At 42.4% G+C, this 22,522-nt stretch overlaps 1 protein-coding gene across 1 annotated transcript in view; it reads left to right on the forward strand.

Annotated features, from left to right (window-relative positions):
• MTM1 (myotubularin 1) overlaps positions 1-22,522 on the forward strand; it is a 78,615-nt gene that overhangs the window by 23,109 nt on the left and 32,984 nt on the right. Inside the window, 3 exon segments of the mRNA XM_038747956.1 lie at positions 190-262; positions 8,287-8,381; positions 15,860-15,970. Coding sequence (XP_038603884.1) covers positions 190-262; positions 8,287-8,381; positions 15,860-15,970 — 279 coding nt within the window.

Below are 22,522 nucleotides of genomic sequence, written 5' to 3' on the forward strand. Positions count from 1 at the left end.
GCATTCCAAAAAATATTTTGAATCCAGTCTTGTAATTTAACTCATAAAATAAATAGTAATGATATTATTTTTTTTTTATTTTTTGAATTTGATCCAGTGACTCCTAAAAGGTATATTTCTAGTTATCATATTAGGATTTTAAGAAGCTGGGGAAACTAATAAAATGAATTTCTGACATTGTGTTTTCAGGCCTCAAGAGATGGAATTAATCGGGAACTCGGTGAAGAAATTCCCCGACTACCAGGGGAAACTCGAATTACAGGTAATAGCACTATAAAGTTGTGATTTGTATAAATTGATGGGGCTTATTTGGCCAGGGCTAGTGGCTTTTATTACTTAGCCATTGCTTGTTTTTGAGATATCGAAAGGTGAGCTTTATGGAATCATTCTGGGGGTACCCAAACTGAGGAGATTAACCCAAAATCTTTTAAGGCCGGGCCCCATGATCGTAATAGCACCCTCCCAATCTAAGCAACTAATAAGAGAAGCCGCGGGGCTTAGTGGGTAGAGCGTGAGCCTGGGTGTCAAAAGGATGGGAGTTTTAGCCCCAGCTCCGCCACTTGTCTGCCGTGTGACCTTAGTCAAGTCACTTCACTCTTCTGTGCCTCATTTACCTCATCCGTACAATGGGGATATAAACTGTGAGCCCCAGGTAAGACAGGGACTGGGTCCAGTGCCCGACCCGATTTGCGCGTGTCCATCCCAGCGCTCAGTCCAGTGCCTGACACATAGTAAGCGCTAACAAATACCGCAATTATTATTATTATTTCCTTCCTTCTTCCTGTATCTCCTTTCATTCATCCCCCATCCTGCTGTTTCCCACCTGTCCCGTACCACCAATTGCAGTCCAGCCCCACTGCCCGAACAGGTTTATCACAGGGCACCCGTCCGACCTGTGCTCTCCTAAGCACTTAGTCCGGTGCTCTGCACACGGTAAGTGCTCAATAAATGCGACTGAATGAATGAATGAATGATTGAATATGCCAACTTGTACTTCCCAAGCGTTTAGTCCAGCGCTACGTACACAGTAAGCGCTCAATAAATACTATTGAATGAGTGAATGAATGAATATGCCAACTTGTCCTTCCCAAGCGCTTAGTCCAGTGCTCCGCACACAGTAAGCCCTCAATAAAACTATTGAGTGAATGAATATGCCAACTTGTACTTCCCAAGCGCTTGGTCCAGTGCTCCGCACACGGTAAACGGACTGTCCCTATATGTTGCTAACTTGTACTTCCCAAGCGCTTAGTCCAGTGCTCTGCACACAGTAAGCGCTCAATAAATACAATTGAATGAATGAATACATGTTTGTACATATTTCTTACTCTATTCTACTTGTACATATTTATTCTGTTTATTTTATTGTGTTAATATATTTTGTTTTGTTGTCCGTCTCACCCCTTCTAGACTGTGAACCCGCTGTTGGGTAGGGACCGTCTCTATGTGTTGCCAACTTGTACTTCCCAAGCACTTAGTACAGTGCTCTGCACACAGTAAGCGCTCAATAAATACGATTGAATGAATGAATGAATGAATCACTTCAGGTGCACTCCGTCACCCTCACAGCAGCACCACGTACAGGAGCGGGAGACAGGGACGTGAAATGTGATTTAGTCCTGGGGAGATCGAGTAAATCCAGGAAGCCAGGGGAGTAAATATGCCAAGGGGGTGGGGGACCTACACAAACAAAAACACACCTTTCTTCTCACGCTCATTTAAACTGTGTTCATTTACCTAGTACCTAAGGAACTGCTGCCGCTACAGTAGAGAATAATAATTATTATTATTGTGGTATTTGTTAAGCGCTTACTATGTGCCGAGTACTGTTGTAAGCGCTGGGGTAGATACAAGTGAATCAGGTTGGCCCACGTGGGGCTCGCAGTCTTAATCCCCATTTGACAGGTGAGGTAACTGAGGCACAGAGAAGTTAAGTGGCTTGCCCAAGGTGTCACAGCAGACAAATGGAGGAGCTGGGAGTAGAACCAATGTCCTCTGACTCTTAAGTCCATGCTCTTTCCGCTAAGCCACGCTGCTTTTCAAAGAAGTGCCACCCAGCATAGCTATATCGACATGGTCCTCGGTGTATGCTCCTCGTGCTTTCGGCAGGGCGCTGAAAATTGAGGTGATAAAGGAGGGAAATCGGAGGCAATAATTATAATAATATTTGTAGTATTAAGCGCTTATTATATGCCAGGCTCTGAACTAAGTGCTGGCGTGCATACAAGCAAATTGGGTTGGACATTGGACACAGTCCCTGTCATCATCATCATCATCAATCGTATTTATTGAGCGCTTACTATGTGCAGAGCACTGTACTAAGCGCTTGGGAAGTACAAATTGGCAACATATAGAGACAGTCCCTACCCAACAGTGGGCTCACAGTCTAAAAGGGGGAGACAGAGAACAAAACCAAACATCCTAACAAAATAAAATAAATAGAATAGATATGTACAAGATAGAATAGATAATGTCCCACACGGGGCTCACAGTCTCAATCCCCATTTTACAGATGAGGTAACGGAGGCACAGAGAAGTGAAGCGGCCTGCCCGCGGTCACACAGCAGGCAGGCGGCAAAGCCGGGATTAGAACCCATGACTCCCTCACTCCCTCCTGCTCACGGTGGAGAGAATGTAGAGACGATGAGCAGGCGTTCTCCACTTTCAGAAGGTTGGGGAGGCTGAGGATGGTGAAATCTTAGCGGTGCGAGGAGCCCCGAACTCTGCTCTTCTAGCCAGAATGCCCTGTCCCTCCTGCTTATATCATCATCATCAATCGTATTTATTGAGCGCTTACGGTGTGCAGAGCACTGTACTAAGCGCTTGGGAAGTACAAATTGGCAACATATAGAGACAGTCCCTACCCAATAGTGGGCTCACAGTCTAAAAGGGGCTTATCATTGTCTCTGGTGGTTTTAGTGTTTTTATTATTTCATTCTTCCATATATGTCTCTTGCCTCTCCCCTCCTCGTTCTCATATTGCGATCGCTGCGAGGACCAGGGACCTCATCTAATTGTCACCTGTGAATTTTTTCCTGGCGGCCTTGTGCCTAATAAACACCAGTCAATCAATCATATTTACTGAGCGCTTACTTTGTGCAGATTACTGTTCTAAGCATTTGGGAGAGTACAATACTGTAGAATTAGTAGACACGTCCCTTGCCCGTAACAAGCCTGCATTACTGCGATTAGGAAATGTTGGAAGGGAGTGGACAAACAGAACAGCCCAACGGAGCTGAGAGAAGAGCGGAGGAAAGGGGAATATGGAAAGCACGTGTCCCTATGGTCAAGAATAGTAATAATAATAATGATGGCATTTGTTAAGCACTTACTATGTGCCATGCACTGGTTTAAGCCCTGGGATAGGTACAAGGTGATCAGGTTGTCCCACATCTTAATCCCCATTTTACAGATGAGGTAACTGAGGCCCAGAGAAGTTGACTTGCCCAGGGTCACACAGCTGACAAGTGATAGAGGCGGGATGGCTGACGGAATATTTTGGGTTAGGAATTCTCAGCTAATCCTCAACAGGTGGGAACCGGCATCTATCCCCATTGGCTCCCCAAGCTCTCCCTTCTCATGTTTGTAGCCTTTAGGATTATTTTAGAGCATTAAGACAGATTTTGTAGAATTCTAACTATGTATGACGGCCCAGGTCATCTCTTTGGGGGGTGACACTGATCAGGACCTGGAGACAAGAAGTTCAGCATGGCCCAGAGGCCAGTCATGAGCTTGGGAGTCAGAGGCGTGGGTTCTAATCCCGGCTCTGCCACTAGTCTGCTGTGTGACCTTGAGTGACGTTGCCAACTCGGGATACGTAGACCTCAAATTGGCTGAAAAAGGAAGGCAGTATTAAGCTTTGGTTCAAAAGGAGTCGTCCAAGGATTTGAAACCATTTTTGTACTGGGCTGAGGAAAGATGAATTATTGAATGTATTCAGGGCTCCTTTCCACTGGCTCACCTTCTGTACATATTTATTACTCTTTTTATTTATTTATTTTACTTGTACCTATCTATTCTATTTATTTTATTTTGTTAGTATGTTTGGTTTTGTTCTCTGTCTCCCCCTTCTAGACTGTGAGCCCACTGTTGGGTAGGGACTGTCTCTATATGTTGCCAGCTTGTACTTCCCAAGCACTCAATAAATACGATTGACTGATTGATTGATTGATCACTTCTCTGTGCCAGTGACCTCATCTGTAAAATGGGGATTGAGACTGTGAGCCTCACATGGGACAGGAACTGTGTCCAACCCGCTTTGCTTGTAGCCACCCCAGCGCTTAGGACGGCATCTGGAAAATAGCAAGCGCTTAACCGTAATGGTAATAATAATTAGTCCGTGAGCTTTTTTGCCTCCAAGGCCAGAGAAGAGACCGGTGCCTTCCTTGAAAGTGTAAGGGTCAGGGAAGAGATGTGTACTTCTAAAGATGCTGGAAGACAGGGGTATCTGTACCCCAAACTAATAGTTGATGTCCAGATTCACAGCAGCGGAGAGAATATCACAATTATGGGTGACAAACAGTACTTTTAAGAGTTGCTACCTATAGAAACAATGAACCAGCCGACTTTATGAACTTAAGCAATGGCAGTAAGAACTGTGAGTTTCTAAAAGGCTCTTGCAGTGGCCTCGCAGTCTGTGCCAAGGTGCTGTACTTAGAAGCGCTTAGTAGAGCCATGTACAGTCAGAAATTCTGAAGCCTGGGGGTTGTCCATCTTGCCCTAAACTATGTTTGAACCTCTCCGCTACCCAACATGTGACTAGGCTTTTGCCTGAATTCCGGATGGAAAGGTGTTTTCAAGTATGACACCGCGTGGCGTTGTCACAGTCATAGCTGCTGCAGAATGGTGGCCTATTGGATAGAGCACGGGCTTTGGAGTCAGAGGTCATGGGTTCGAATCCCGGCTCCACCACATCATCAATCGTATTTATTGAGCGCTTACTATGTGCAGAGCACTGTACTAAGCGCTTGGGAAGTACAAATTGGCAACATATAGAGACGGCCCCTACCCAACAGTGGGCTCACAGTCTAAAAGGGGGAGACAGAGAACAAAACCAAACGTGCTAACAAAATAAAATAAATAGAATAGATAGGTACAAGTAGAATGAATAGAGTAATAAATATGTACAAACATATATACATATATACAGGTGCTGTGGGGAAGGGAAGGAGGTAAGATGGGGGGGATGGAGGGGGGGACGAGGGGGAGAGGAAGGAAGGGGCTCACCACATGTCTGCTGTGTGACCTTGGGCAAGTCACTTAACTTCTCTGAGCCTCAGTTACCTCATCTGTAAAATGGGGATTGACTGTGAGCCCCACGTGGGACAACCCGATCATCTTGTATCCCCTCCAGTGCTTAGAACAGTGCTTTGCACATAGTAAGCGCTGAACAAATGCCATCATAAAAAAAAGACCTGGGTTCTAATCTCATATTCACTGTTTGTCTACTGTGTGACCTTGGGCAAGTCACTTAACTCATCCGTGCCTCAGTTATCTGTAAAATGGAAATTAAGACTGTGATTCCCATGTGGGGCATGGACTGTGCCCAACATTATTACCTTGTATCTACCTCAGCGCTTAGAGCAGCACCTGGCATATAGTAAATGCTTAACAAATACCATTAAAAAAAACTGATTGCAGAGCCTCCAGCCTGCCATTTTTGCCTGAAATGGGGGATGATGGAGGGGCAAGTGAAATTTAAAAAAAAAAAAAGTGTGTGTGAGCTGTCCCATTTTGGCTTAAGCTTGGCATACCTTTATACTAACTGAGCCAAGTCTAAGAGCCAGGCTCAGGCCTAGGTAAGCCTTTTGTTCCTGGCTTCTAACAATTTGTGATTGTTGCATTAGGAGTCCGGGAGGCTTACTTATCCAGCTGGGGAATTCTGCTTGAGTCCTTTGAAGAGTTGTAAAACTCTGATTAATTGTGTCTATTAAAAATAATGTTTTTTTTTTTTGGAGAAGCAACAGGAAAGAATGCAAAATGAACATTCAAGTGGCGATCTTAAATCACGTACAAAGATTTAAACCAGAAAGCCCCAAAATAGACCCCGTCACCAGTCCCAGCTTATTTGAATCACCTTCGCGTTAGCACAATTAGGTGATAAAATGCCCTTTTACCATGTGGAATCTGGGTCTAAGAGCTAGAGGAAAACAACCATCAGAGCCAGTAAAGAAGAGGGAGATTTTTGACTTCTCCTTTGGGACGTGACTCCATCCAGGGCAGCACCTTATTGTTGCAAAGGTGGCCTAGTGGATATAGAGCATGGGTCTGGAATTCAGAAAGACCTGAGTTCTAATCCCAGCTTTGCCACTTGTCTGCTGTTTGACCTTGGGCAAGTCACTGAACTTCTGTGCCTGTTACCTAATCTGTAAAATGGGGACTAAGACTGTAAGCCCCATGTGGGGCAGGGACTGTGTCCAACCTGATTGGCTTGTATCCACTCCAGTGCTTAGTACAGTGCCTGGCCATAATGAGCACTTTACAAATACCCCAATTGTTATTATTACTAGGAAATGTAGTTTTACCTTCTCTGTAATTCGCTTGCCAGCTTTCAACAGGACCTCTGATTGGAGATTTTGAAAGCATTCAATTGTCGCATAGACTGGCTAATAGACAACAGTCTAACAGGATTTGTTTTATCTAACTTTTCTATGCTTCCAAGCACTTAGTGTAGAGGTATGCACAGGGTAGGGATGCGGTCCTACTGATAGATTGAAAGGGAAAGAGCTCCATAAAACAGCAGCAATGTAGCAGGTTTTGAGGGCCTTTCAGGAGCTTTCACTTAATGCAAAATCTGGATTTTAATGAGTTCCCACTGAGGTTTATGCTGCATTCCCACCTTTGGCACGGCTACTCTGGGTCTTGGTAAACAAGACGGTTATTTGGGCTTAGAGAAACCTTTATTGCACCTTTTACCTCTGTCTCCTGGGAGCAACTCTCATCGCATAGTGTGTCTGCATGAGGCTTCAAGGTTGGTACAAATTACCATTAGCAGTCGCTTTACATAGGTGCTGCTCTTTTTATCTTTTAGATCTCAGTACAAGTCAAGAGTTGAAATGGAGATTCGAATGCTTCAAAAATCATTTAAAGGATAGTAGGTTCAGCTGATGATGATTAGGAGCATTAAAATTTGATGTCTTTCACACGTGACCACACACATAACTACCTCTTAAGTAACTCACCTCAACTTCTGAACAGTTTTTTTCTAAAAATAAAAAAACCAAAACCCAAAACTGCCCAGTATTTTAGGCAAAATCGGAATTTAGAAGTTTAAGAAACAGTGTATCTAGCTCTTATGAAAACTTTGAGGCAAGTTAATAGGCTTCATAATTTAGGCAGGCAAAATAGCATTGTGATCAAATACTGCATTTATAGAGTGCGCATCGTGTGTGATCACTTAAACATTTAATTATTTTGACTCCACTACTTGTAAGTATTTTTTATGTCCATCTTCCCCATTAGAGTGGTAGCTTTTTATGAGCAGGGAGTGTTTGTGTTCCTCATGTACTTTCCCAAGCATTTACTACTAATAATAATAATAACGATGGTATTTGTTAAGAGTTTACTATGTGCAAATCACTGTTCTGAGCACTGGGGTGGGGGGATACAAGGTGATCAGGTTGTCCCACTTGGGGCTCACAATCTTAATCCCTATTTTACAGATGAGGAAACTGAGGCACAGAAAAGTTAAGTAACGTGCCCAAAGTCACACAGCTGACAAGTGGCGGAGCGGGATTAGAACCCATGACCTCTGACTCCCAAGCCCGGGCTCTTTCCACTGAGCCACGCTGCTTCTTCTACTACAGGGCATTGCACTCAGTGGGCTTCCAATAAATATCATTACTACTAATTCTACACTGCTTTAGGATTAAAATCTAAACTATTGTTATAGAATACACAATTCAGAGCTTTGCAATGAGTAGGTGCTAAATAAATACCATTGACTACTTGAAAGAAAAGGGGCTGATTCAGAGTGGTGAGAAATTAATAGCAATAAATGATTTCAAGAGGCTGTTAAAAAGTTGATATGTAAATGAGTAATTTTCCATTTATTTTACCAAATCTTTCGTGAGAATCTTATGGGGCTGAAACTGGACTAGAGAATCTTTGGCAGATTGGCTCATTATTTTTGTTCATTCAATGATGAGACTAAAAAAGAGCACATGTGTTTTAAAACTTTAATGTTCTGATAGCACTTGTGAGTTTTTTCCCCTCAGACTTATTTGTTAAAGCAATGCTTCTTAATGGGGCTGAGGTATATATGTTCATTATTTTTGTTTTTTTTACTAGACAAAGAAGTTATTTATATATGTCCTTTCAATGGTCCCATTAAGGGAAAGCTATACATTACGAATTACCGGCTATATTTAAGAAGTTTGGAAATGGTGAGTAGATTTTAAAATTTTTTAAATGACTTCAAGTGATTCATGTTAATAGTGAGCTCTGTTTTTTTACCGTTGTAGATCACTAACATGACCGTGGGTCAGATTAGTATTCCACTGAATTTACTTGAAACTATAGAAAAAACACTTTTGCAAGTATGATAATGAGTATCGTAGGAATTGGGGAAGTATAGAGAGTGATATAAAAAACTGAAAGAAATTAGTAGGGGAGAAGTGAAGGGGCCCCATCAGCAGTCAAAAACATCTTTGGGTTTAGAGGTGGAGTTGGGATGCAGAAAATGTGATCTCAGAAAAACTCAACTAGGTCATTTAGGAATGCGCTCAATCAAGGTTTACCATTTGTGCTAAACAGAATTTTAATCGAAGGTTTTGGGCTCCTTAAATTGATTGATTGCCTCAAATTAACTCAGACTAATTTTCTTTCTTTTTGACACACGTCTAATAATTGTAAGATACGTGAACATGACTATGATTTCAAAAATGTGACTGACAACAGCATCGCTGGTGACCACATATTTTGGCTCACCTGTGGAAGCTCGAAGAAGGGCTATTTCCCTTTTTTGTTTTTGTTAACATCTGGCCCGGTTTATGGCTGCATCCTTGTCCTTTCTCCTAAAATATAACTAGGTGCAGTTAATTGAAATTGGTATTCTCCTTTCTTGAGCCCTTTTTTTTAACTCCAGAGTGTTGCTTTGGATTTACTGCCAAAATAACTAAAATGATAGTTAAAGCATGCTGTAACTCCCTTTACTCCAGTGATAGTAGCTAAGGAAGTAGAGCTTGAGAAGGTGACTAGCAAGTTAATCAGGAGAAGCAGAGTACAGAGAGTGTCCATGCAATAGTGGATAGAGCACAGGCCTGGGGTCAGAAGGTTGTGGGTTCTAATCCTGGCTTCACCACTTTTCTACTGTGTGACCTCGGGCAAGTCATTTAACTTATCTGGGCCTCAGTTACATCATCTGAAAATGGGAATGAGACAATGAGCTCCATATAGGACAGGGACTGTGTCCAACCTGATTTGCTTGCATCCACCCCAGTGCTTAGTATTGTGCCTGACACCTAGTAAGTGCTTAACAAATACCACAATTGTTAAGTTAGGGGCCTAATTACCAGCATTGACATTTAGTTTGAAGCTGACCCTGCCGGTGGCCAGACTACTTCCATGAATGTGACTGCCTTTGAGAGAGAATGTCTTATACATTATGTCCACAAATGCACAGTAATGCATGATTTCTCATTTTTTGGCATCAGGGTGAACATTGCTCAGACACAGATGGTTGAGGTGAGAACGTCGTGGAGAAGCAGCGTGGCTCAGTGGAAAGAGCACGGGCTTTGGAGTCAGAGGTCATGGGTTCGAATGCCGACTCCCCCCCATGTCTGCTGTGTGACCTTGGGCGAGTCACTTAACTTCTCTGAGCCTCAGTTACCTCATCTGTAAAATGAGGATTAAGACTGTGAGCCCCACGTGGGACAACTTGATCCCATTGTATCCCACCAGCGCTTAGAACAGTGCTTTGCACATAGTAAGCGCTTAACAAATGCCATTATTATTATTATTATTATTCTAATCCTGGCTCTGCCACTTGTCTGCTGTGTGGCCTTGGGCAAGTCGCTTTCACTTGTCTCTGCCTCAATTATCTCATCTGTAAAATGGGGATCGAGACTGGGAGCTGCATGTGTGACCGGGACTGTGCCCAACCCGATTTGCTTGTACCCACCCCAGCACCTAGTACAGTGCCTGGCACATAGTAAGCGCTTAAGAAATACCGTCATTATTATTATTCAGGGGGCAGTGTGTCATCACCAGAATTTTATCTCTGGTCATCATCAGTGATACTTATTACGCAATTACTGTGTGCCGAGCACTGTTGGAAGAGTACAGTGCTGCAGAGTTGACAGACCCACTCCCTGCCCACAGTGAGTTTACAATCTAGAGGGAGAGCAGACCTTAATATAAATTAATATTGATTCAATAGTATATTTAATATTTAATTCGATATTCATATAAATCAATGATATATAATTTATCGATCTGTGCTGGGGGCTCAACTTTAAGGCCAGATCCCAGTAGTCGTCTGATTGCAGACCCACCTCTTTTGACAGCCTCAGCCAGGAAAGAGCTCTCCAAGACAGGGTGTACCCAGTTCCCATCTCTGTGAGCCATCCTTCATCAGGGCCTCACTCTGGCTCTCCTACGGGACCCTTTCAGTCCCCTGGGGACCGAATGCTTGTGTGCTGCCATTCCCATTAAGGATCCCTAATTAGCAAGTGCTAATTGATGAGGCTGTTAGCACGGTTCGGCCCTGAGGCGGATGCTCTTTGCAGCTCTGTCCCGGTGGGCTTCCGTTCAGCTAAAGGTTTCGGGGGAAGGAGAAAGAGAGGAGAGATTAGGGGAGGGGGGTGATCCTCTGCCCTTGATTTTTCTCCCCTTCCTAACTGCCAGAGCTGAACTCCGGTCTGCTGATCCTGCGTGCTTTTAGTTCCAATCCGTGGCAGCAGGCCGGAGCTACAGGGTGGGGAGGAAATTCCTCTGCAAGAGTGGAAGAGATTGAGCCCACTGTGAGCCCACTGTTGGGTAGGGACTGTCTCTATGTGTTGCCAATTTGTACTTCCCAAGCGCTTAGTACAGTGCTCTGCACATAGTAAGCGCTCAATAAATACGATTGATTGATTGATTGATTGATTGAGTTCCGGTGGGGAGGTGCCGGGGAAGTATGCCCCACCTAGCCATTTTGAGGCAGCTTTAGACAGGGGTTGGGGTATTACAGCATCCGAGGGCTAAAACTGTGAAGTGGCCAAGGGGATCCTTAATAATAATAATAATAATAATAATAATGATGGCATTTGTTAAGCGCTTACTATGTGCAGAGCACTGTTCTAAGCGCTGGGGGGGATACAAGGTGATCAAGTTGTCCCACATGGGGCTCACAGTCATAATCCCCATTTTACAGATGAGGGAACTGAGGCTCAGAGAAGTTAAGTGACTTGCCCAAGGTCACACAGCAGACATGTGGCAGAGTCGGGATTCGAACCCGTGACCTCCGACTCCAAAGCCCGTGCTCTTTCCACTGAGCCACGCTGCTTCTCCCTTAATAGTAATAATCATAATTACGGTACTTGTTAAGAGCTTACTAGGTGCCCAGCACTGGTCTAAGTGCTGGGGTAGCTACAAGTTATTCAGGTTGGACACAGTACCCAGTCCCACATGGGTTGACACTCTTAATCCCTGTTTTACAGAGGAGGTAACTGAGGCCCAGAGAAGTGAAGTGGCTTGCCCAAGGACACACAGCAAAAATGTGGCAGGGCTGCGATTAGCAGGCCCATGCTCTATCTACTAAGCCACCCTGCCTCTCTGCCCGGCCAGTCTGTATGCAACAAGCAGCACCGTACTTTCAGGGTGATGAATTCTCACGGTCACACAGTGCCCTGATCAGAGGGGGAACAATATGGAATTGACACATGTAGAGAGAGAAGGAATAGTTTTGACCGTGAGCGCACTTGGTACAGTGCTCTGGGCCCAGTAAGTGCTCAATAATTGCAATTGATTGACTCAAAAACCTAAAAACCCCAGTCTCTGTACTTCCCCAGCCAGGAAAACAACTTGCTTAGAAGTCCCATTTTTTAGTTTGGGCCAGTGAAAGGACACATGAAAAGAGACATCTTAACTGTTCTCCTGTTGCCTGGATTCATTATCATCATCACTCTCATCCCCTTCTAGACTGTAAGCCCACTGTTGGGTAGGGACTGTCTCTATATGTTGCCAACTTGTACTTTCCAAGCGCTTAGTACAGTGCTCTGCACAAAGTAAGCACTCAATAAATACGATTGAATGAATGAATCCTTCTATTTAAGTTCTTACGGTGTGTCAAGCATTGTTCTAAGCACTGGAGTAGATTCAAGTTAATCAGGTTGGACACAGATCCACATGAGACTCAAAGTTTAAGTAGGAGGGAGAATTGATATTTAATCGCCACTTTACAGTTGAGGAGATGAGACATGGAGAAGTGAAGTGTCTTACCCAAGGTGATACAACAAGCAATTGGAAGAGCTGGGATTAGAACTCAGGTCCTCTGAGTCACGGGTCTGTGCTCTTTCGACTAGGCCCTGCTGTTTCTCTTTGCTGACGTTGTTGTTAGACTCCCACCTTAAAAGAATGTTGGCAATTATAAGGGTTTCGGTAATGAAGATGCCAGTTGCATCATCATCATCATCATCATCAATCGTATTTATTGAGTACTTACTATGTGCAGAGCACTGTACTAAGCGCTTGGGAAGTACAAATTGGCAGCATATAGAGACAGTCCCTACCCAGCAGTGGGCTCACAGTCTAAAAGGGGGAGACAGAGAACAAAACCAAACATACTAACAAAATAAAATAAATAGAATAGATATGTACAAGTAAAATAAATAGAGTAATAAATATGTACAAACATATATACATATATACAGGTGCTGTGGGGAAGGGAAGGAGGTAAGATGGGGGGGATGGAGCGGGGGACGAGGGGGAGAGGAAGGAAGGGGCTCAGTCTGGGAAGGCCTCCTGGAGGAGGTGAGCTCTCAGCAGGGCCTTGAAGGGAGGAAGAGTTGCAGTTGAGGGAGTTGCAGACCGTGAAAGAGTGAGAAAGTAAAAATGAAGATTTATGGAGCCCGGATGCTACAGCGAATGTGAAACTTACCTCTCTTTGTCATGTTATCCAGGAGGCCTGGGGCAGAGGAACTGTACCCTTTCAGAAATTCTCTACCCCCACTTCCCTGGGCTAAACCAGTGTGTGGAGGAGGAAGTCCAAAGGGAAACAAATATAGAGAAGGACCTATTCCTTCTTGCTATCCTGGGTCTGGGATTTGGGCTTAATTTTCGGTTTCATCACCCCATTTTTCCATCCCTTTTGATCAGTGCAAGTGATATTTAATAATAATAATAATGGCACTTGTTAAGCGCTTACTATGTGCAGAGCACTGTTCTAAGCGCTGGGAGTGGATACAAGGTGATCAAGTTGTCCCACGTGGGGCTCTCAGTCTTAATCCCCATTTTACAGATGAGGTAACTGAGGCTCAGAGAAGTTAAGTGACTTGCCCAAGGTCACACAGCAGACATGTGGCGGAGCCTGGATTCGAACCCATGACCTCTGACTCCCGGGCTCTTTTCCACTGAGCCACGCTGCTTCTCATATATATTTGTTAGCTCTTATTTCACAAGTAATTATTTCTCTGCTATGAAGCTTAAAGTAAAGAAAAATTCTGAGGGAAAAATGGTGGGTTTTTTTTTTCAATTTAACAACAGAAGTTGTTCATTTTGCTGGCAGAATTTAAGAACGAGAACTAATCCACAAAGTGTGCTTAGGGGAGGGAAAGGATTATATAATTTACCCATCTTCCGTTATCCCTGAGTTTACACAACCGTGGAACCAGAATTTCCAGAGGTAGAGGGACTCGCTAAGATGGGTACGCAGGGCTCCAGCCTATATTTTTAGTATTGTGAGAAATGGAGATTTTTTTTGGCAGGGGAAGAGTCAAAGGGATGAACCTAGCGCTCAAGACGGACTCCCCAGGCATTTCGGCAGAACTTTACTCTCAATCATGTGAAGAATGGGAATTTGTGGCATTACTGCCTCCCCCAATTTGTGCTTTCCTTGGCCTTTTGCATACCTCTCTTAGCATTAAAGGACGCTTTTGTATCTGTACATTCACAATAATCTACACCTATTATCTACAAAGCCAATCACTACACCTACATACACTTAGAACTAGCAATAAAAACTGCACTCAACTCTCTTTGAAATGTTTTCTCTCTTTGTATAATTATCCCTTAGTGTCTTTGGAGAGTAAAGTAAAATTTTCCGTTCCTAAATCCTTAATTTATACTGATGGAAACATGATCTTTGACATAGGCAGAATATAGTGAAGATCCCTATGAGAATTTTGGCAGTGGTGGGTCACTGGCCATCTGCTTCTATTCTGTATAGGCTCAAGGCAGTCAGAGACACTGATTTTTCTAGTCAGGGCAAGGAGCAGAAGTAGTTTCCCGTCCTTATTCACTTTTTATAATCCAACTTCCAACTATCACCGTCAGTGGTATTTATTGAGCGCTTACTATGTGCATAGCACTGTACTAAGCACTTGGACGGGTACAGTCCTTTATTTATTTATTTATTTTACTTGTACATATCTATCCTATTTTATTTTGTTAGTATGTTTGGTTTTGTTCTCTGTCTTCCCCTTTTAGACTGTGAGCCCACTGTTGGGTAGGGACTGTCTCTATTTGTTGCCAATTTGTACTTCCCAAGCGCTTAGTACAGTGCTCTGCACATAGTAAGCACTCAATAAATACGATTGATGGTGATGATGATGATACAGTACGACAGAGTTGGCAGACACGTTCCCTGTCCGTGTCAGGTTTGGGAACAAGTGACCTACTTTCAGTCAGGAGACATTAAAATTAGAAAATACAACTGACGATTCTGAGTCTCGTACAGGGTGAGCACCCTAGCTCAAAGCTCCTGAGGGTTGGTTTTTTCAATAATGCTACATTGGGCAGAGTTTTTAATCCAGGCAGTTTGGTGGTTATCGATTCTTAAGCCATTTGGGGTTTGAGGCCTTATACAGAAAACTCTTATTAACTCCTTGGGCACAGCCGCACATCACTTCCACAAGCACAAGCCCAAAAAACATGTAGGAAAACAAAATGATGTGTTTTCCTAAGGTATTCTAAATTCATCTAGTGAATCACTGCTTTACTGTTCCTTATATATGTGCATCTTGTCTGAATTTATAGGCAGCCACGTTTTCATTTGGAGAGAAAGGTCTTTTCAAAGAAAAACTCTTTCACCCGGAGTCCAAAAAGAATCTTAAAGATACTTGAATCTGTAATGTTCCCTGCATTTTAGAAAATATTTAATCTAATGCAAATAAATCAGAACAATTTAAGTCATTAATTTTCCCCAGGAGGCTTGAACTGCAGGTGTACACTTTTCAATGTAACTGATGGCCTCATTCATCATGAATATTAACCGTGTATAGGAAAATGCAGAAAATCAAATCAAGTATATACAAATCCAATATTCAGAAATAAGTTGAAAGCAGTTTAATGTAGGGACTAAGTAACATTGGATTGTTTTCATTTTTTTTGTTTTTAAAGTTGAGAGTCTTAAGTAATGAGGTGCAAAATGGGGCATGTCAGACCGTGAAGAAAAGGGTGAATTTTCAGTTTTTATTAATCTTTATGTTGTAAAGCACGTTTAAGGTTTTAGGTGGGTTAGAAATGTTTCAGGACTAAAACTCCTAGACTATCCAAGATATTTATGTTTCATGTTCTGTTTTAGGTAATGTTTTACTGTATCTTTCCATTAAACCTTTTATAGATTAGTGACCTTTTGTAACCATCCAGTAAACTGTTTTTGCATATTCTTTGGTTTAGTGATTCCAGCAAACATAATTTATTGTCTTGTTTTTATACATTTTAGGATCCTCCTGTAATACTGGATGTTCCTTTGGGAGTAATTGCAAGAATTGAAAAAATGGGAGGAGCTTCAAGTAGAGGAGAGAATTCCTATGGACTAGATATTACTTGTAAAGTAAGATATATATGTATTTATACAACAGTATTGTAAAAAAGGAAAAGTATTCAAGTATAACTATATAGATTGTAGTATATGTATTTTGAATAAATGGCTAGTTAGTGGTCTGCTTCTAATTTAAAGTCAAGTCTTCTGTGTTCATTTGCAATTCTAGGATCTTTGGAGCTGCCAAAAATGTTTTCTCACCCATCTTTCCACTTCCCCATCTTACCGTACTCTTACTCAAGCTAATTAATCTAATGACAAAGCTTTCCAGAACTGCCTAGGGAAATGATTCAAATCCAGTATACCTGCTGTTGTGACCAAATGTGGGGAAGACTGAAATTATTCCTTTCGTTAGCTTGAGGAAAAAAAGAAGAAAATGCTATGTAGTTTTCTTTACTTTTTCTCCCAAATTTGCTCCAGCTGGTCCTTCATGTAGCATGTTAACATCTGCATGAGTTCTCTCTATTCTGGAGGGAAGACATGGCAGCGTGCTTATGGGTTTAAGATATTTCTCTAAGAACAATGTAGGGATTTGCTGCATGTGCTCTCCAAGGACCATTAGAGATGCTGCATGCCAAGTGTTCGAGGAGGAAAAACAAGCAGTGGGATTTTACTCTATCCCTTCTACCTTGAGAGACATTCAATAACTGCCTTTAATTGATGCTGTGATTTTTGGCAAGAAAAATCGTAGAAATGTGACATTAGTCTAGTCCTATAGATAATTTTTCACATGCACTACATTAGAAATATGCAGTGTCATATCATTCAGTCAGTGATTTCTCTTTTTAAAATTCCCAATGCACTCCTCTCCAGGGTATTTACAGAACTGAGGAGTGGTCTACTTCTAATCTGAAGTCAAGCCTTCTGTTTCATTTGTTCCCTAATTAATACAGTATTGCTGGTTGTGGCCAATCTTTAATGAATCCATTTTTATCTGGATAGATTGAGGAAACCCACTTCTTGCTTATTAATAGGCTCTACAGGAGTTGGATCTAATGTAACCTAGTATTAAACCCACTCTTACTCTTTAAAAATAGCATTGCTTTTTTTTTTTTAAAGTTGTGTTGATTTCCTGAGAAATAGAGTTCTATAATTATCAACAGTTTCTTGTGTCCATTAAAGCCACCATTTCATTACGGGGCCAGTTGTATTTAGAGATATAAAGAAAAGAAAGGAATCATATAATAATCTAAGAAAACTAAGATGCTAATTTCTTACAGGAAAAATGGGAAAATGACCACTTAAAAAATCAAATTACATTAATAATAATGGTGGTATTTGTTAACCATTTTACTCGGTGTCACACTACACATTTACACTACACTAAGCACCAGGGTAGGTACAATACAAGCTCATTGTGGGCATGAATGTGTCTGTTGTTGTATTGTAGTCTTACAAGTGCTTAGTTTAGTGCTTTGCACACAGTAAGCGCTCAATAACTGTGATTGAATGAATGAAGATCAGACAGTCCCTGTCCATGGGGCTCACAATCTATCTTTTTTTTTTGAATGCATATTTATTTCTCTGAGAACTTGCATTAACTTCTCTATTTAGAGAAAAGTTTTTCAGATAAATTGGAAGTAGGAGCAACTCCCAAGCCACTGGTGAGTCATACCACTTCTTTTCTGCTAAGTTTAGAAGTTGCCATCCAAGAGGAATCCAGGGCAGCTAAGTAGAAAACAATACCATCCCTGATGCCTGCAGATGACAACCAATGCAATAGAGACAAATAGGGGAGATGGGTGGGAAACTAGGGAGGTATATCTTTTTGTTGTCGGTGGTGGTTTTTATTAAAATTTTTGTTTTTAATTTCCACAAACCCCATCTCCACCTATCAGGCTTGCTGTATTTTGTAGAATTTTGGTTTTGAAAGTGGTAATGTGTGCTGCATGTGCCCATAATTGATGTCTGTGGATAGCCCTGTGCAGTTTTTATGATGCGACATTTAGAAGAGGCCTGCTTCAGTTCTTACCATGGCAACATTTTGAGCTCTCTCATGGTCTCCCAGCTGTTAAATGTCAAACTACTGATTTGGAGATATCAGTTTTACAAGGATTCCTTGCTGATGTGAATTGCTATTACCAAGTCCAGTATTTGAAAGACATTAGCTGGAGGTTTTAACTTTTGATACTTGTTCGTGATTTTGTTATTCTGCCTCTCGAGTCTGATCTTTCTGATTTTGAACGTTCAAGTACGATAAGTGTTTTGACACATTAAAAATGATTACCTTTTAGTCTTTTAGACTGTGAGCCCACTGTTGGGTAGGGACCGTCTCTATATGTTGCCAACTTGTACTTCCCAAGCGCTTAGTACAGTGCTCTGCACACAGTAAGCGCTCAATAAATACGATTGATGATGATGATGATGATGATGATGATTACCTGAGTCACTTATATTTCAGAACGGTCATGTAAATGTTCTCAACATTTCAAAGTGTGAAAACTATCAGATCGAACTACGGGACGGGATCCATTTCAATCCTGATGTCTGTATTTTTTCAATTTTTCTTTGTCTGGGGCCAAAGAGACAGACTGTAGTCCCTTTCCCTTGACCAGGGTATCATCTTGGCCCCGACAAGCTGATCCAGTTTTTTCTGTCTGTAGCATTTAATCAGTAGATCATATTTATTGAGTGCTCACTGTGTACATAGCACTGTACTAAGCGCTTGGGAGAGTACAGCGTAAAAGTTGGTGGACACATTCCCTGCCAACACCGAGTTTACAGTCAACCCCGTGCCTTCACTCATTACAAGTGTCAACTCCATATTATACTCCCTTTGATTACAGAATGATCTGACTCATAAATTCAATTGAGTAGCCGCCTTCCTAACAACTTTAACACAACTTTCAAGGAGCTGGAAAAATTAAGTACCTATTTAATGTAGAAGTGTTTCAATTGCTGCTGCTTGCCAGAGCTCCCCAAGTGAAGTAGCATCCTGAAATAAACGAATCAAGGATATTACTTTGTATGTGCTTTTCTGAAGTCCATTAGTAATGCCATGAGCAGTTTACTTTGAAGTAATTGATATCAACATTTAAGATAGCCACCTCAGTTCATAACCAGATGAACTGAATAGAATCATATATCTAATAGACTTTGAAAGGGTGCAGCTATGTAGATTACCTTTTGTTTTCTGGAGAATGATCAACCTAAAATCTTCTGTATAATAGCAATGTCTTTCTATACCGTGTACATTTTGGAAGATCCTTGGGATTATGGCTGGTTTTGTTTTTGTTAGTTTTCTATTAAATACATGTAAAGGCCCCAAAACTCTGAGCGTATTCAGCAGTGGACACACCATTTTGTGTGAGCAAATACAGATAAGCAGACTGTTTTGAAGCTTTCGAAAATAAGATAATTGCTCTGTGCTTGGAATTAATTTCAGAATCTTGATTTATTTTAAATAAGGGTTTGGCTTTGAAATGCCTCCCTTATTATAGCTTCTTTTATGTTGTGTTACAACTAATTTTTAAGCACTATAGGTGCCCATATTGCTATAGATGCCACTGATTATACATGGTGACTTAATGTGATTTTATTTAGATATCCAGTTTAAATGGTATAATGGATATGTATATATATATTGAGAAGCAGCGTGGCTCGGTGGAAAGAGCCCGGGCTTTGGAGTCAGAGGTTGTGGGTTCAGATCCCGGCTCCTCCACTTGTCAGCTGTGAGACTCTGGGCAAGTCACTTCACTTCTCTGGGCCTCAGTTACCTCATCTGGAAAATGGGGATGAAGACTGTGAGCCCCCCGTGGGACAACCCGATCACCTTGTTAACCTCCCCAGCGCGTAGAACAGTGCTTTGCACATAGTAAGCGCTTAATAAATGCTATCATTATTATTATTATTATTATATGTCTTGAATGAGATTTAATAATAAGTTTATTTTCTTCTGAAGCATGATCTCTGGGCACGTAACTATGGAGAGTGGGTTTAAGAGGGATCTGTCTGTAGAGATTGGTTTTTGATGAAAAATTCACATTGTTCAAGAGTCAGTGAATTACGGATTTCAGGCAGGCTTATTAGCTCTTGTTAGGTCTCAAGCAGTTCAGCCGGCCCATTTATTCCAACATGATTTGGGCAGCGTAGGACGGTCAGTTCATGGTTCATCAGCTATGACAGCGTCTTTTAGACTGTGAGCCCACTGTTGGGTAGGGACTGTCTCTATATGTTGCCAATTTGTACTTCCCAAGCGCTTAGTACAGCGCTCTGCACATAGTAAGCGCTCAATAAATACGATTGATGATGATGATGATGATGATGTTGAGATCTAATACAGTATTCCTAAGCCCCGTCTGCCGGGGGTCGCTCAATAGATCATGCGTGTGTGCGATTTTTTGAACCATGGAAAACTTCAGCCAGGTATCATCATCAATCGTATTGATTGAGCGCTTACTGTGTGCAGAGCACTGTACTAAGCGCTTGGGAAGTACAAGTTGGCAACATTATAGAGACAGTCCCTACCCAACAGTGGGCTCACAGTCCCACGTCTCTACTGAACTGCAGCCAGATGTTCACGCTTAACTGTATCAGGGGCCTGACACTTGATGTGGGCTTCTGCCAAAGGGGTACAGTTGCCCCTTCGAATGGACTGACCAAGTGTGGCTCCAGAAAGACTTCAATCAGTGGTATTTATTGAGCGCTTGCTGTGGACGGAGCACTGCTTGGGGGTGTATAATATAGCAGAGTTGGTAGAAACGTTCTCTGTCCATGAGGCACTTATAGGATGACACACAAATTCGTGAAGCGTTCCATATTTTGTCCTTCAAGGCCCTGCTGAGAGCTCACCTCCTCCAGGAGGCCTTCCCAGACTGAGCCCCTTCCTTCCTCTCCCCCTCTCCATCCCCACGATCTTACCTCCTTCCCTTCCCCACAGCACCTGTATATATGTATATATGTTTGTACATATTTATTACTCTATTTATTTTACTTGTACGTATCTATTCTATTTTATTTTGTTAGTATGTTTGGTTTTGTTCTCTGTCTCCCCCTTTTAGACTGTGAGCCCACTGTTGGGCAGGGACTGTATATGTTGCCAATTTGTACTTCCCAAGCGCTTAGTACAGTGTTCTGCACATAGTAAGCGCTCAATAAATGCTATTGATGATGATGTTGGGTAGGGACTGTCTCTATATGTTGCCAATGTGTACTTCCCAAGCGCTTAGTCCAGTGCTCTGCACATAGTAAGCGCTCAATAAATGCGATTGATGATGATGTTGGGTAGGGACTGTCTCTATATGTTGCCAATGTGTACTTCCCAAGCGCTTAGTCCAGTGCTCTGCACATAGTAAGCGCTCAATAAATACAATTGATGATGATGATGATAGTCGGGACGGTAGTTTGCAGTCTAGAGGACTTGTGTGGTCTCAGTAGTCGATTGGTACTGAATTGATGGTGTGAGCGCGTTCTAGAGCCTTAGGAAGGTCGGGTTCTGGCTGACTCAGTCTTCAATCAATCAATCGTATTTATTGAGCGCTTACCTTTTTTTTTTGATAGCATTTATTAAGCGCTTACTATGTGCAAAGCACCGTTCTAAGCGCTGGGGAGATTACAAGGTGATCAGGTTGTCCCACGGAGGGGCTCACAGTCTTCACCCCCATTTTCCAGACGAGGTAACTGAGGCCCAGAGAAGCTAAGTGACTTGCCCAAAGTCACACAGCTGACAGTTGGCGGAGTCGGGATTTGAACCCATGACCTCCGACTCCAAAGTCCATGCTCTTTCCAATGAGCCACGCTGCTCCTGCGTGCAGAGCGCTGTACTAAGCGCTTCGGGAGCTTCAAGCAGTTCTGCTCATATCTGTAGCCATTTAGTTGTGTCACCGTGACTCAGTTGGGCTTGACCTAACTTTAAGGGTAGCGGCGGAGAACTGGATTTACTTTGCACTGTTTTGTAGCTGACGATAGACAAGGAATACTCTGTACTCCATAAATGGGTCTGCTCTCTTGACCTCTCATTCTCTACCAAGATGTTAGTGTTTTCTGAGTGTTAAAAAAAAAATGAAAATACTACTTCATAATTGGCCGAAATATTTTGCTGCGTGCAGAAGAGGTTAATTAAATTAGACATCAAATTCAGCGTAACTGAGGGACTTTCCATCATACGTGATGGAAATGGCAGGAAGCAGCGTGGCCTAGTAGAAAGAGTTCAGGCCTGGAAGTTAGGGGACCTGGGGTTTAATCCCAGCTCTTCCAGTTGTCAGTGGTGCGACCTTGGGCAAGTCACTTCACCTCTCTATACCTCAGTTACTTCATCTGTAAAATGGGGATTAAGACCATGTGGTCCATTTGGGACACAGACTGTTTCCACCCTGATCATCTTGTATCTGCCCCAGTGCTTAGTACAGTGCAAGTCACTTCACCTCTCTGTACCTCCATTACCTCATCTGTAAAATGGGGATTAAGGCCATGTGGTCCATTTGGGACACAGACTATGTCCACCCTGATCATCTTGTATCTGCTCCAGTGCTTAGTACAGTGCAAGTCACTTCACCTCTCTGTACCTCAGTTACCTCATCCGTAAAATGGGGATTAAAACCATGTGGTCCATTTGGGACACAGACT

Source organism: Tachyglossus aculeatus, chromosome 6, assembly GCF_015852505.1.
Source record: "Tachyglossus aculeatus isolate mTacAcu1 chromosome 6, mTacAcu1.pri, whole genome shotgun sequence".
NCBI classification, from domain to species: Eukaryota; Metazoa; Chordata; class Mammalia; order Monotremata; family Tachyglossidae; genus Tachyglossus; species Tachyglossus aculeatus.